At 45.0% G+C, this 14,703-nt stretch overlaps 1 protein-coding gene across 4 annotated transcripts in view; it reads right to left on the bottom strand.

Annotated features, from left to right (window-relative positions):
• Positions 1-14,703, bottom strand: part of dag1 (dystroglycan 1) — a 117,433-nt gene that overhangs the window by 19,039 nt on the left and 83,691 nt on the right. For all 4 annotated transcript variants that reach the window (XM_040159020.1, XM_040159022.1, XM_040159021.1 and 1 more), the window contains one exon: positions 4,024-4,816. In XM_040159020.1, the coding sequence (XP_040014954.1) occupies positions 4,024-4,461 (438 nt within the window). In that variant the 5' untranslated portion in view covers positions 4,462-4,816. The remainder of the gene's footprint in view (positions 1-4,023; positions 4,817-14,703) is intronic.

Here is a 14,703-nt window from a genome sequence, read left to right as displayed (position 1 = left end):
ACAATGCCCGGCCTCATGTGGCGAGAGTATGCAGGCAGTTCCTGGAGGATGAAGGAATTGATACCACTGACTGGCCCCCACGCTCGCCTGACCTAATTCCAACACAACACCCCTGGGACATTATGTTTCGGTCCATCCGACGCCGCCAGGTTGCACCTCAGACTGTCCAGGAGCTCAGTAATGCCCTGGTCCAGATCTGGGAGGAGATACCCCAGGACACCATCTGTCGTCTCATTAGGAGCATGCCCCGACGTTGTCAGGCATACATACAAGCACGTGGGGATCAATACACAGTACTGAGTACCATTTGTCAGTTGCTGCGATGGAGTTTCAGCAAAATGGATTGGCCTGCCGCATCACTTTTTCACTTTGATTTTCGGGGTGTCTTTGAATTCAGCCCTCCGTAGGTTGATCATTTTCATTTCCACCAAACGATGTGGCATCCTTTCGTTCCTTACACGTTACCCGGTCCATGTCAGTATAGATATCCAGCATGATATCATTTTTCTTCCCCATTGAGATCTGATGTTTTTTCAAAGTGTTCCTTCAATTTGAGCAGTGTATGACGAGCTTTGGTGTCAGTATCAAAATGATGCTATTTTATACCTTGCTTCGCATTTTCACAATTTTATAATGACAGCAAGCACATCTGTCACATCTGGCCAAAACCAGATCTGTTTGGTCAGCATCAGTGCAGTACTCCTCCAGTGCATCACTAATTCACAAATTACCCTTTAATGAAGAAATACTGTTAAATAAAACCTTAAAGGTGCCTAAAGGCACAACTGGACAAGGCAAAAAGTAAAGTCACAGATGTTATTGTGTATAAATTATATGTGTTTGTAAGAGTCTGTACTGTATTTCCTTTCTCTATTTTCAGGTTTTGTTTAATTACACCGCGACCTCTTTAAAACCACCTCCTCCTCTGAGGTTGATGTCCTGCCCACCCAGCTGAGAATCCTCAGCTCTACGCGGTATGAATGGATAAACGGTGGTGTATTCGCTGACGGGCCCCAGACTGCTCAGCAAAAGGTGAGTGGGCAGGCTGGCTGTCACGGAGCTAGAGACCACTCAAATTCTGGCAGATTTTCATAAGAAAAGGCCATTAGTATGAGTGCAACGCCAAGCACAAAAATTGATTTGGCCTTTCGCTCCACAACCTTGAACGCCGACCTTCGATATACCTGAGGGGGCCTCACATCTAAAGAGGAGGGGAAGGAGGGCGAATGCAGGGGAAAGTGGTGAAATTTGTAATGGAGGACAGAGCAGCTGCGGAGGGGAAGGGGAAGGAGGATTGAAATTAGAAACGGAGGGGGAAGTAAACACAATCTCTCGAAGTTACTGTAGGCATTTGGCTGACAGTCCAAGAGCAAAGGAGGAAGGAGGTGTTGAGTCTTTCACAAGGACACTTCAGCAGAATGTATGAACACATTACTCAGATCTAATCTATGACCTTTTATTTAAAGGATACTAGATTCTCACAGAAGATGGCCCTGCTGCTTCTAAGGTCATGTTCTTATTCTCTGTTCAGGCCTTTCTGCATCTCTCTCAAAACCTCTACCTCTCCCCCTCTCTCTTCATTGTTCCTTCCCTACCACTCTGCTCATCCTTTTGGCTTCTTTTCCCACACTGTCAACTCCTATTGGCTCTAATAGAGGCCCCACAGCTTACAGTGTGGCAGACATAATCAGGTTTCGTCTGTGGGACAAATGGACGGGGGGGGGCAGAGGAAGAGGTGGAAACAGTGATGGAAAGGGTGAGAGGAAGATGAGTAGCAGGATTAAAAACTAAGACGGGGGAAGAGGAGGAAAAGAGTCAAGATCGTAGACAAAAAAGGCAAGTAACCAAGAAAAGAGGAGAGGTGGTGAGATGTGATGACAAGCGAAGAAAGGGTGTGTGAGGAGGGAACAGAAGAGTAGCTCAGAGAAAGTAGAAAAGAAAAGGAAAGGAGTAATAAAGCGGAGAGGACAGAGAGGAGCGCCAAAACCAAAAGAACGGGCTTACACAATAATGGGTTACATTAACAAAACTAACCTCCACGTCCACATTTTATCTAAATCTCCACAAGGTTAGATAAGCTGGGCAACTGACCCAATGGGTTTCAACTGTCACATTAAATATACGTCATATCCCTTCAAATTCGCAGACAGACACACGCGGTGGGTGTCGTGTGCCAGCGAGCCACATCAGGTCAATGGCAAAAATTCTGCAAATAGCCTTGTTCAGTCTTCTGTATACAGACGACTGAACGAAAAAAAACATAAAGATTAATGGAAAATGGAAGAGCAGTTTCCACCGAAAGAATGAGATCTACCCTTTGGAGAGAGACCAAGTAACTGCTGCTGTGAAACAGGACAGACGAAAAGTATTCAGACATATTTGGATCCTTTCTCTCCATTCCCTTCCAAAATTTTATTTGAAGTTTTTGTGACAGAAGTAACGTCTTTCCGTATAGTTTGTGTCTACATGAGCTGAGTTGTATCAGGGCAGTTTAAAGTATGAGTGTATTTTCATGCTGCCTATCACTGGGGAACTTGGTTGATATGATCTGATGTGATTGGACGGGGGAGGGGAAGGAAGGGGGAGAGAGAAGAACGGGAGGAGGAGGGTGAGACGTGATGGGGTTTTAAAGTACATATAATTAGGATAAGGAGAAGAAAGAGGGAGAGGGATGGATGAACAGCAGGATGGGTAGACAGGAACGTAAGAGTGAAGACTGGATAGCGGGATGGAGATAGCGTGAAGACGATGAAGGACATGAGGGGAGTGTACGATATTAAAGGTTTAGCCTGGAAAGGGCCATGGGTGACAGAAGGGATGGGAGGATGGGGGAGATAATACTGGCTGTGACAGTATAGTAAGTATACATTGACAAAGTGTGAGAGGTGAAGTCTGAGAGCATGGTAGGAGGAGAGGAAGATAAAAGGAATAAAGAGAATGGAAAAGAGGGTGAATAGGTGGGATTAGGAGACAGTAGACACAAGGAAAGAAGAGTAAAGAGGGAAGGGGGGGTACTAAATCCTCTAATTCAGATATGAGGCTACATACATAATAGAGAATTGGCCATCGTGGAAAATGCAGCGCAATTAAAAAAGGGCATATTGCTCCGAATGGCTTCGAATATGTGTTGCCTCGGGGCAGGTTTTGAGCAATGGCACACGCTGGCATAATTTCAGTGACACACTTTTTTTTTTAGGGGAATGACTCCTTTCTGATTGCTCTTGGAGTTCATCTGGAGTTAACCCACCCCGACGCCTCCGACGCTCTGTAATCTCCCTGTTATGTTTGTGACTGCACGGATATTTTCATCATAACCTTGGTCGTGATGGTGGCTCTTACCCCTAATGTTGTGTTTGGAATAATACAGATGCCAGGCCGTATCGAACAGCTTAAAAAATACACCTAACATGGTTTTATCAGTTTAATACTTAAAGACTTTCCCTAATTTTATGAAAATTTCTAATAGGCCTGATTTTGAATTGACATGTTTCAGAAATCCGCTACAGAAAATGACCTATGCTTGAGGTTTTCGAGACACCAGCCAAAAAGCATGAGTAAATCTCACACGCTCTGTAACTGTGACTGGTTTTGACCAAGCCCACACATAACTAATATCACTCTACATTTCTTTGTCCGTGCATTTTGTTCCCTCTGTTGCCTTTTTGCAAACAGAAGGAATATACATTGGTCAGTGCATAGCCAATTTAACGTACAATACTATTTGGTGTGATAAAAATGCTTTATGTCCATTTCTGTATTTTGTCACCTTCACCAAATATGCAGGCCCAGTTTGCGTCAAAGGGAAGGGTAACCACTTCAAAACTTTTCCTCAAGTTGGGTTTGAGTAAGATCAGAAGAAAAAGTTCAAGTTAAAAGTTAATTGAAAGGAAGAAAGAAGGTCTGTGGAACCCCAAACAATGAGAAAGTAAAGCCAATTTTACCAAAAAACACAAAAAGTTAATCTGGAAAATATGGACAGTCAGATGAACTAAAAAAGAACAAACTGGTGATGCTGGAACTCACCTTGACAATATCACCCAGGTAAACATCCTCCATCTTGTTCGGCACCTTCATCTGGAAGATTCGACCCACCACTGCCGAGGAGTCTGCGAAGGCAGTGGGCGCCACCAAATTCTGCTGAGTCGCTGCCGTCTCACCGGTTTCTACGGCAGCAGCCTCCATCGCCCGGATACCTTCCGTTACCTCCTGGAAGTCCCGAAGGAGCGAGGAGTGCATGGAGGCCTCCAGCTCGCTTCTTCCACCAACCCTCTCACTTTGTCCACCTGCTTCCATTAACACCACCTCGGCCAGCACGTCAATCTCCGCCTCTGCACAGACCGGCGGATAGAACCAGCCCGCCGTGGCGAGAAGCAAGCCCAGTAACAAGGCTCTAGTCCTGGGTAGTCTCAGATCGAGGCCCCTGCTCGCCCCGAGGCAGCCCAAACTTAGTTTACTGTGCATTCTTTGCCTTTTGTCGGTCTGTCACTGATGCAGAGAAAAAAAAAAAAAAAAAGAGGATGTCCAAGTTGGAGGGGTGGATTTAGGGGGGAGCATGCACCCCCAACAGATAGAGCAAATCCTTCCTTTCAAAACTCCCTCCCTCCCTCTCCTTCTCCACCCACTCTTCTGCCCAAAAGCTCTCCTTTTTGCCTGGCACCAGGGAAGAACCTTGCCTCCTTCTTCTGTTCCACCTCCTTCTCCTCCTCTTTTGTCCTCTTTTCAACCTCCCTTGGCTTTATTCTGCCTCTTCCCCTCGGTCTTTTGTGCTTGCCGTTCAGAGGTTTAGGAGTCCCATTGCGCTGAGCACCTTTGAGATCTGTGGGGAGACAGACAAGAGGGACAAAGACAGAGGGAATGGTTAGGGGAGTTGCTTGTAGAGCAAGGGAAACATCAAGCTTCTAACCACTTGATGCTCAGTCTCGTCACAACCTAAACACCTCAACTTAAAGCGCCTCGCACTGAATCAAAAGTCAATCCTCTTGATAAGTTCAGCCCCTTAAACCGATTCATGGCACACAAATCTCATTGTCGATAGAAATCCATCATGAAGGGGGAGTGGGAGTGGGATAATATTATCAATGCCGTGGACTAATCTGATTAGTTCTTACGACAATTCTGGCTCTCTCTTGCTCTCACTTTCACCCTCTCTCTCCTCTTATAAGATCACACATCTTTTTGGCCGGACCTCCTCGGTCCAGCACTACATCCCCGAATGTCTGAAGTGAGTGAGTGAGTGAGTGAGTGAGTGATGAAGTTACACCATTGGTCAGCCGGCTGAGTGTTGGGAGTTTCCCCATTGGCCGTTGCTACTGATTCAATTCAAAACGAACTGGTGTGAACATTTTCTATTGCGTCATCAGGAGGCTGTTTACAGGCAGTGTTGCCACCTTAGAGCCTCTGTCGCTAGATTTACAGAATTTTCACACCCTTTGGTGACTGTTTTTTAAAATAAATCTCCTAGAGACAAATCTAGTGACTCTTTGGAAAAACCTCAGCTACTTTCTGTAGCAGAGAGTCGCCAGTGTTGCCCCGCGAGCACGAGGTCGGGCTTTCCCTCCAAAGGCTCACGTCTCGATGCGTCTCATTCAATCGACCACACAGCTGAAATTAATTAAACTCATTTTACAGGTAAATAGTGCTGAAATCACATTAGAGCCGTTGTCTTTAACTTATGTGTCTGGTGATTTTGTCAGTTTCGTACTCGGTTCCGTTGCCTGACGACAGAAACAGAAAAACATGTAAATGAAAACAGCTTTATTGGGAATTCAGCTGGATGACATTACTGTATATGTGAGCAGAGACAGTTGGAGAGAAGCAAACAGATGAAGGGGAGAAAGCAGCTGATGCTGGGCTGAAGGCAAATAGGACACCATGATGTCAGGAATATGCTAATTAGCTCATTACGTCATGTAAGCGACACCTAGAGACTTTCCCAGCAGCCTTTGGCTACTTCCCTTTGAAAGTAGTTGTTTATAGCGGATCCACAACAGTTTTCAACCACGTCCTCCATTTTGAACATTTATCATACTCGGTCCAGCCATATACTAGGTTTTTACCTAGGTTTGTTATTAAACTGCTCAGTGGATTATTCACTAATTTCAGACCAGAGAATGAAAGAGTCAGAGGGAAGAGAGACAGAGAGAGAGAACGACAGAGTGAAAAGGATGTGATGGAGCGAGAGAATAAGACAGCTAGATGGAGGGGGAGAGTGAAGGTGATATACGGTGGGACCTTGGATTAGCCAACAATGCAGAACCAGTCAAAGCCTTCTTGGAACTGCTAATGAATGCATGCCTTCTCTATTGTGAGAGGGGTCAAACCCAGTGTGTGTGTGTGTGTGTGCGTAGGTGTGAGTGGGGGGAGGGTGAAGAGAGAGCCGGGAGGGAGAGCATGCGTTGTTCTGCAAGCTACTGTGTGTGTTTGTGTCCATTGTGAGTGTTGAGGGCTGAACTCATGGTTTTGTTATTCATTCAGCTCTTTCATGGAAGAGAGGATCCCCTCCTGCACAAGTGTGTGTGTGTGTGTGTGTGTGTGTGTGTGTGTCACAACACAAATGATTTCCCCTGAGGGCTTTCGTTAGAGAGAGATAGACAGCGAGCAGAAAAAAAGAACGAGAGAATGAGAAAGAAAAAGAGGGGAAGACGGACCCCCACTGTGACTCCATTTTGCCCCGTAGCAGCTGCCCACCGGAGAAAGTGAAATCATCACAGGAATTCCCTGGCAACAACAACACGAGGCCTCCCAGGTAGCTTTTGACCAACTCAAAAGACTCTTTCTTGTTGCTACCTCACCCTTGCCACGCTTCACCTTTGGACAAAACTTTGTTTTTAATCACAGGCACCGCTGCGTCGTTTCCCTGCTGTTAAAGCCTTTAGCCAGAGAGTCAACTTCAGGAAGCAGAGTAAAATACCTTATCTCCTCTCGCTGCTCTACAACTTTCGAATCTGTACCTTTTTATCCTAATGAAAGTCCAGATTCTTACTCTTTGAGTGTTATTTTTGCATTGATCCCACCTTGGAATTTTTTCTGCACACTATTATACCGTACTACGCCGTTAAACTTTTACCAAGCCCTCACAAAAGTAGTCCAGGATGGCTGTCAGGGATGAGGTCCATCCCTTTCATGTCGGCTACCTTCAACTGCATTGCCACGGGCAACATCCCTCCTATTTCCCCTTATTGTCTTTGAAGATCCTCAGTCATCCCGGTCATGGTTATAGCAATAAGGAGAGCGTGAAGGCATTTCACCTCTCATCCAAAAGGCTTCTTCTCCTTCTGGGAAGCCTCTTTGATGAGTGGTGAAATGTCTTCAGGTATCTACAACCAAGTCCAGTTGTCCTTGTTTCAGCTCTTCTTGGCTTTCCCCTTATTGCTTTTTCACTATCGTTCAGTCCGTCATCTGTGTCTCTTTCTTTTAATGCTTTCACTTATTCTTTCATTGTTTGTCTCTGTCTGTCTTCTAGCTTTTTTTTTTTTTTTTGGATTCTCCACCTCTCTCTGGACAGTTTTTGTTTTTCCAAAACATTTCCTCGCTTCTTCCTGTCCTCCCCTTCCCCCCAGGGCTTAGGGTACGCCATACCTTCTCTCTCCAATCTCCAAAACCTGCAAGGCCATATTTTTCTTTCCTCTCCTCCTTACACTCACTCGCCAGTCAAAAACAGCCTGTCTATCCATCGCGCGACAATAGGGCTGACGATGGCGGAGGAGCGTCGCTATGAAAGGGCACGCTGAGCTGTCTCTGTGCCGCTGGAAAAAGAAGCACCGTCGACGCAAAGAATGAGGGACGCACATAGATAGAGACGTAAAGGGAGAGACGAGAAATCTTCTACTCCGAGCGGGAGAGAAAGCTGTCATTAACTTGACACCCACAGCACCGCCCCTAAACGCTCTCCACCCACCAAAGGGCATCGATCAGTCTGACACAGATGGAGAGATTGTTGAGGGAGGAGGACAAGGACGTTCAGGGTAGGTAGACTTAAAAAGAGAGGGTGGGGAAATCCTGGGAGGGAGAGACGAAGACTGCGGAGAGAGAGAAGAAAAAAGAAAACGACAGAATTAAACAGATTAACAGGAGTAAAAGAAACAGAATGAGAGCGAAGGAAAAGAGACAGAAGGTCAGACAGACGAAACCCGCAGCTCCACTTGCCTCACAACATGCCTCCCGATTGGTCGAAAACATCGAAGAACTACCATTGAGAGGTGCTGTTGCGCGCGCTTGACGTGGTCAGTCACAGCAAAGAGTGTGTGTGTGTGTGCGTGTGTCTCTGTTTCCAGCTCCGGTGCTGTCGACTGTCATCACCCACGGCTAAAAGATAACCATTTAGCCTGAGGAAGCTGGGGCCAGTTGGAGGGAGGCTTGGGTGTGTATGTGTGTGTGTGTGTGTGTGTGTGTCGTCTGAAACTACCTCACCGGGCGCCATGGCGACACCTTTGTTCCAATCAGACACATAACGATGTCTGTGTGACTCGCTTCCTATTGGTCGGTGTCTTTGAGAACCTCTTACCGCCCTGCAATTACTTAACCAGTGATTGCTAAGAGTTGTGGTGGTGGAGGAATGACTGTCGGCAAGACTTTCCCACATGCTGATCATGTTCTGGCCGTGTGGGCGGGAGGATGGGTAGGGAAATTAAAAGCCACTAAAATCATAGCAAGCCATTTATTTTGGTTGCTGAGATGCACTAGAATACTGTACAAAAAGCATTTATTCGGAAGTATAGAGCTTTGTGCCACTGTGATTTCCTTAGGATGACTGATTTAGTCACACTGGTCAAACAGAGCAGGTCGCATTGTATTTGTCCTGAGTCCAACTGAAATCAAGGTGCGCTGAGCGACGTGTTCAAAATCGAACCTTTAAGTTGTCTTTGTTTCACAAAATACAAAGTACAGGGCTTGAAAGTAGTTGAAAACAAAATTAAGTCCCTCCCTGACACGTTTGGAGCAGTTTTATAAATTCAAAAGTTAATGCTAGGCTAGGCTTGTTTTCCACTGTGTTTTTAATGTCAGCTGATGATTTTCTTTTCATTTATTTTCTGTAAAACCACAGCAGTTGTGCCGCTAAAAAAAAAAAGAGGCGCTGCAGTGCAAGACAACCCAAAAGTAATGGAAGTATAATGACAGCAGACTAGTGAGGAACGTGGGGTATTTCCAGGTGAGATGTCACATCAAGGTAAAGATCGAGACGAGATCGTTTTTTGAGGCAACTACCCGAAGAAGTTTCATGATCTTCTTTCTATATGTGCTTCAGTTATTTTGTTTTCTGTCTCAGCTTTATTAAAATATATAAATACCAGTGGTTCCCAACCTCCGGGCCACCAGATGATTAACAGAATTACAAAGCAGATATATAAAACATCAACCTTTTTCTAAAACCTTGTGCGACAGTGGTTACATACACCGATACGGGCAGTATGTGCTGTTTTGAAATACCACAAATGCGTATTATCATCAGGTAGACCCACACTGATATCTTGAACACCGCATTTAATTTTTTTAGACTGTACACTAGCTGCTGCTCCGTGATAAAAATAAATATCCAGACATGACACCAACCCCCCTGCAGCCCATCTCCACTATCAGGTTGCGAGGACGTCTTTATAAATAAACAGTTAACCGGACACTTGCATGCTTTTCCTGCCTGTCTTCCTCCGCGGGGAACTGTGTGGACTTGGACGGGGAACTGGGGGAGAGGGCGGCGGAGACATGCTGGGTGGTAGGAGGGTAAAAGAGCAAGGGACGCGGGGCTAAAAGGAGAGAAGGAACGGGAGGTTTGGGAGTTGACCGTTTGTTATCAGTTACAGGACACAATGTGAAAACTGCTCTGTGAAAACTATAGTTAGCAATGTGCAGACACATTTCCTATTTGGTGTTAATAGCAGCGGGAATGTTGCTCCCGTCGTCCTCAAACTGCCTCGCGTCCACAGACAGCTGAGGTGTGTTTTATGCCTCGTTACCCACTCGCATTCACAGCCTGCAAAATGTCTCGCTAATTGGCAGTGGTGACACCACACCCTTTTCATCCTTGAGTAATAACCTGTGCCACTGTTACAATTAATTGTTTGCTGTGCTATTCTCCCTCTCTTGTACAGGATATCTGCTGTAGTGCTTAAACGATTAATTAGTCATTTATCCTATGGACTGAAAATTAACAATCAATTTATTAAACTTTTGAGTAATTTCTCAAGTAAAGTGCCAAACATTTTCTGGAACCTTCAGAACCTCTCGGACGTGAGGAGTTCTTGCTTTTCTCTGTTTTCTCTCTTTGGAAATTGAGTACTTTTGGGTTTTGGACTGTTGCCTGGACAATATGAAGATGCCATCTTGGGCTTTAAAAACTCGTAACAGACGTTTTCAATGTTTTCTGGCTAATCTGCTGAGACACAGGGATACTGTGTACCAACAACAACAGCCCAAATTACCTACAGAAGCTGCAAGCTTTGCCCTTGTGGACGCACTCCCATAACACGTTTCGCCCTTCTCAACAAAGTGGTGATAGTCTCTGCTCTTTTTCCCTTTTTGTTTGGGCGGGGGATAGAGAAGTCAACCCGGGTGGTATCATGGCACTTGAGAGAGACGTTAAGGCTGTCACTGGGGTATGATGAAAAGGGGGGGGGGGTTTGGATGCCCCAAAGGGTTAAATTTCTAGAGAGGCTTTGATTCCTTCCCGTTGGAGTTTAGAAAAAAAAAAAAAAAAAGCAGAAAAAAAAAACCTGTACCCAAGGTAGGAGGGAATTCAGGTGTCAAACACACAGAGTACACTGTGAGGATTTTTCATTTCCTCAACAGAAGGCAACCAGCAAGAAGGAAGTCCAACACCATAGACAGCTGCTTAAATCATAACACAACGAGATGTGGAGCTCGCTCGAGCACGCTGAGCAGATGCTGACGACAGAGGACGAGCACAGCGCCGTCCTACAACAAATGCAGGGCGTATAAATATATATATCTAACCAAACGACGTGACTTCCAAATACTTTACTAACTAGAGCTGAAACTATATGAACTATGACATGACTATTCTTCTACACGGTGAATATCTTTGGATACTGTTACCGAATAAAAAGCATTTGAAGATGACACCTTGGACTCTTTTTAGACCAAACAATTCCTTGTATAAATCAAGAAAATAAGAGGGAGATTAATTGATAACAGAAATAATCATTAGCTGAAGCCGTCATATCAACATATGTACAAATGATCTAAAGTTGGAACGGTTGTCTCATTGTTGAAGTTCGCTAATAAAAGCTGGAAAAAGAAGGTAAAATGGACTAGTCAGTTCCCTCTGTCCTGTAGGTTACGGCACTCATTTTATAGTTATAACAATATATTAGACATAATAGTAAAACTTTAAAAATGATTCATGAATTTGTAGCAGACACGAAAGTCTGAAAATATAAATATATTGTATGTGAACCGGTCATTTTTTTTCTTATGTTCTGATCTTTATTAATTCGTGGTCTTGTTAGCTCATTTGGCCGACGCATATTTGTATGTTTGACACAGTAACAAAAAAAAATGTAATTATCAAAATTGTATGGTCAGACCGCAGTAATAAAGTTACATTAACGAAGGGTAGTAACTTTATTACCCATGTTGTGTACTTTCACTGGCCCCCATGCACAGATGCACCACGTAGCACAGGGTACAAGTGCCAGTTGACAACTCTGAGGAAATTCCCTCTCTAGAATTCCCCTCATCAGCCAATGAGGACGCAGAAACGCCACTCGGCGGCCAATTAAAGGAAAGGAATTCCCCAACCAGCCAACCAGAGAGAGGGACATCTTGAACAGGGTGAGACATTAGCACTTGAGTAGCACTTTAAAGTCCCAGTACTCCCTCCTTCAATCTCGTCCCCACTCCACCTTCTTGTGTTTTCTCTCTCTCCCTCCCTCCCTCCTTCCCTGCCTCTCTCCTCCCGTCACCTTCCACCCCCCCCCCCCAATGTCACAGCTGATGCCTCTATTATTGGCTCAGACGGGATGAGAGAGGCCTAAGAAACAGAGCGAAGAGAGAGGGAGAGAGTTTCTAAAATGGTCACATTCCTGCGGAAGCTTCCAGACTGACAGGTGACAGTGACGCCATGCAGGACACAAATAATTCTACTGATAACGCACACACACACACACACACACACCGATTTCTCCTGCATCCTCATGGAGCACTTTCACTAAACACATTATTATGTTTCAGATTCTGGGGAGAAGAGCGGTGAACGGTGGGTGGAGCTCCCTCACTGTGACGCACCGCAGGTCGTGTTTGCATTGCAGCCACTGAGCAAAACCCGGATTACAATACGGTTTACCTTTACAATAAGATTTAGATATTTAGCACGGGGATTAGGCACATTTTGGGTATTTAGCTGGCTCCGTCATCCGGAGTGATTTGCAACGTGTAAACAGGAGAGTGAGATTATTCTCGCGGCGTGAGGATGCAAGAAGTCAGCACTGTGTCTTTGTGATAATTTAGACCTCATTATTGGATACTGAATGTCGGGAACAAAACTCTTAAACTGTGACCTCGGTGACTGAACAATGTGTGCAAACTCCTGTTTAGATGCATTCAAATGCATCTGTATTCCCACTTCATAATGACATTTGTAATTAGCTCGGCTGACTTTGGAATGAGAAGATCCAGCTACAGTGTATTTCAGTACAGTCCCAGAAATGCAATCAATCATAATGGAAATCCACCCTCCAGTCCGGGGCTGGTACACTGCTAGTTGCTACTAAGGCGAGCGGATGGGCCATATGCGTGAACATACGGCGGCGAGGAGAGGGCCCGTGTGTGATGCCAATACTGAACCAGCTCAGCCTGAAAATGCTCCCAACGACCCAGTGAGTTATCAGCCATGTTCACAGAGGAGAGGAGAGGAAACGAGGGGGGTGAGACAAAAACAACAGATGAGAGAAACACTAATGAAATGATAAATACTTCTGAATTTCATTTTCTCTCCAACTTTGTAATCTGTAAAAACAGATCCAATCACTGATCCTTTTCGTTTTGGAATCAATTACAAATTACTCACTTATTAATTCTACAAAAAAAAAAAAATATATATATATATATCTATATATATATATATAGATATATATATATAAGAGCAATTAATTGAAATGTCAACTCACTCTACAAATGGTGCACAGAGGAGGAAAGAGCAGAACAAAAGAGCAGAGCAGTGGGCGTCTGGAGAACAACAAACACGGATGTTACGGAGCTGAACGAGAAAAGTCCTGCGATTAAAAACACAAGATTCTGAGAAAGGAAGGGAACGGCAGCTACAGATCCAGCCGACAGAAATAACAACTCCCAGCAGAACGTTTCGGCCACTCCACGGTCGCACCAGCTTTGATATCTTGGAGTTGCTAAAATCTGTGTGTGACGGACAGGTGGAAGCAGATGTGAACCTGCCTCATAGACCGCAGGGAGTCCTGGGAAAAACATGACAGAGGAACGAGAAAACAGCAACTTCACCTCGCACCAGACGACTCCCGGGTGGGGCGGCCGTTCGGGGCTAGGATGTAAATACGATCTGTCTTGGAACTAATACCGCACATCAGGGCGTAGCATCCATTTTGGGACATGCAGATGTCCATTCATGGTGGATGATGTGAGGCACAGATGTATAAACATATGCACAAGAAATCTGAGCCTGTAGAAAAGGGAAGGCAAAGTAATTCAGTTCATGTGTTTTAGTGGAATCACTTCAAATAGAGAAATGATATCAGCTCCATTCCGCTCCAAACAAATAAGTAAGAAAAAAAAAGGGAATGAAAATAACTTGCATCAAAGGTTCATCCGGGGCGTGTGTTGAAAGGCGCCTCGTTTAGGCGCGGATGCCATTTTGGAAACTGCGACCTGACATACTGTGGGTGTGGTGGCTTTTCCGGACCTCCCAGAGTTCCAAAAACACAAGGGGAAGGTTTGTATTCTAGAGTTACACAGACAACCTGCAGCGACCGGGACGCCATTTATTATCTCCAAAAACAAGATTCTTATCTGTCAAATAATCCTTTCATTGAAAAACAGGATCATCCGCCAGCCAGGCGGCGTGGCAACTAAACATTCAAAAAATCCTCCGCCTTGTTGTTTCAACTGTGAAACTGGAGAACAAATCAGACCTAAACGTGAACCTCAGCGAGATGAAAGAGACGGATCCGCATCCCACCGTTTGAAAATGTTCACACTGATGCGTAGGTCTCCGTTTCCTGTGATGTCGAGCCGCGCTCCCCCCGTCGGTGCAACGTGTTTACGAGGCCCTCCCGTGCCCCGCGGGGCTCGCTGTGCTTTAAGTTCCTCGAAATGAGGATTTAATGTGAGGTGAAGCAAAAAAATTAATTAATAAAAACATTCAAATGAAACCACCGGGGCCGGATCATGGGAATTACGGTTCTTTTGCAAACTTAGCCAAACACACGTCCACTTTGATTAGAGTTGTGTTTTGGAACGTCGACGCATCAGCGCTTTCGCTCTGCTCGCTTATGAGGCTTGTAGGTTTTCGAGAGAGCGAGTGTGTGTGTGTGTGTGTGTGTTTGTGTCAAGTGTGTAGAGGCTAACAGCTCATAAGGGGAAAGTGCTGCGATGCTTCGAGCATCTCAGTAGGCTAATTATAACACTGCAACCGCTGCAAAAATGAAACATGAAAGAATTAACAGTCAGAGAGAGAGAGAGAGAGAGAGAGCAGGGGAAATACAATTATTGTTAAAGAAT

Source organism: Xiphias gladius, chromosome 21 (genome assembly GCF_016859285.1).
Source record: "Xiphias gladius isolate SHS-SW01 ecotype Sanya breed wild chromosome 21, ASM1685928v1, whole genome shotgun sequence".
Lineage (NCBI taxonomy): Eukaryota > Metazoa > Chordata > Actinopteri > Istiophoriformes > Xiphiidae > Xiphias > Xiphias gladius.
The sequence above is the reverse complement of the archived record's forward strand: the minus strand, read 5'-3'. Positions and strand labels throughout refer to the sequence as shown.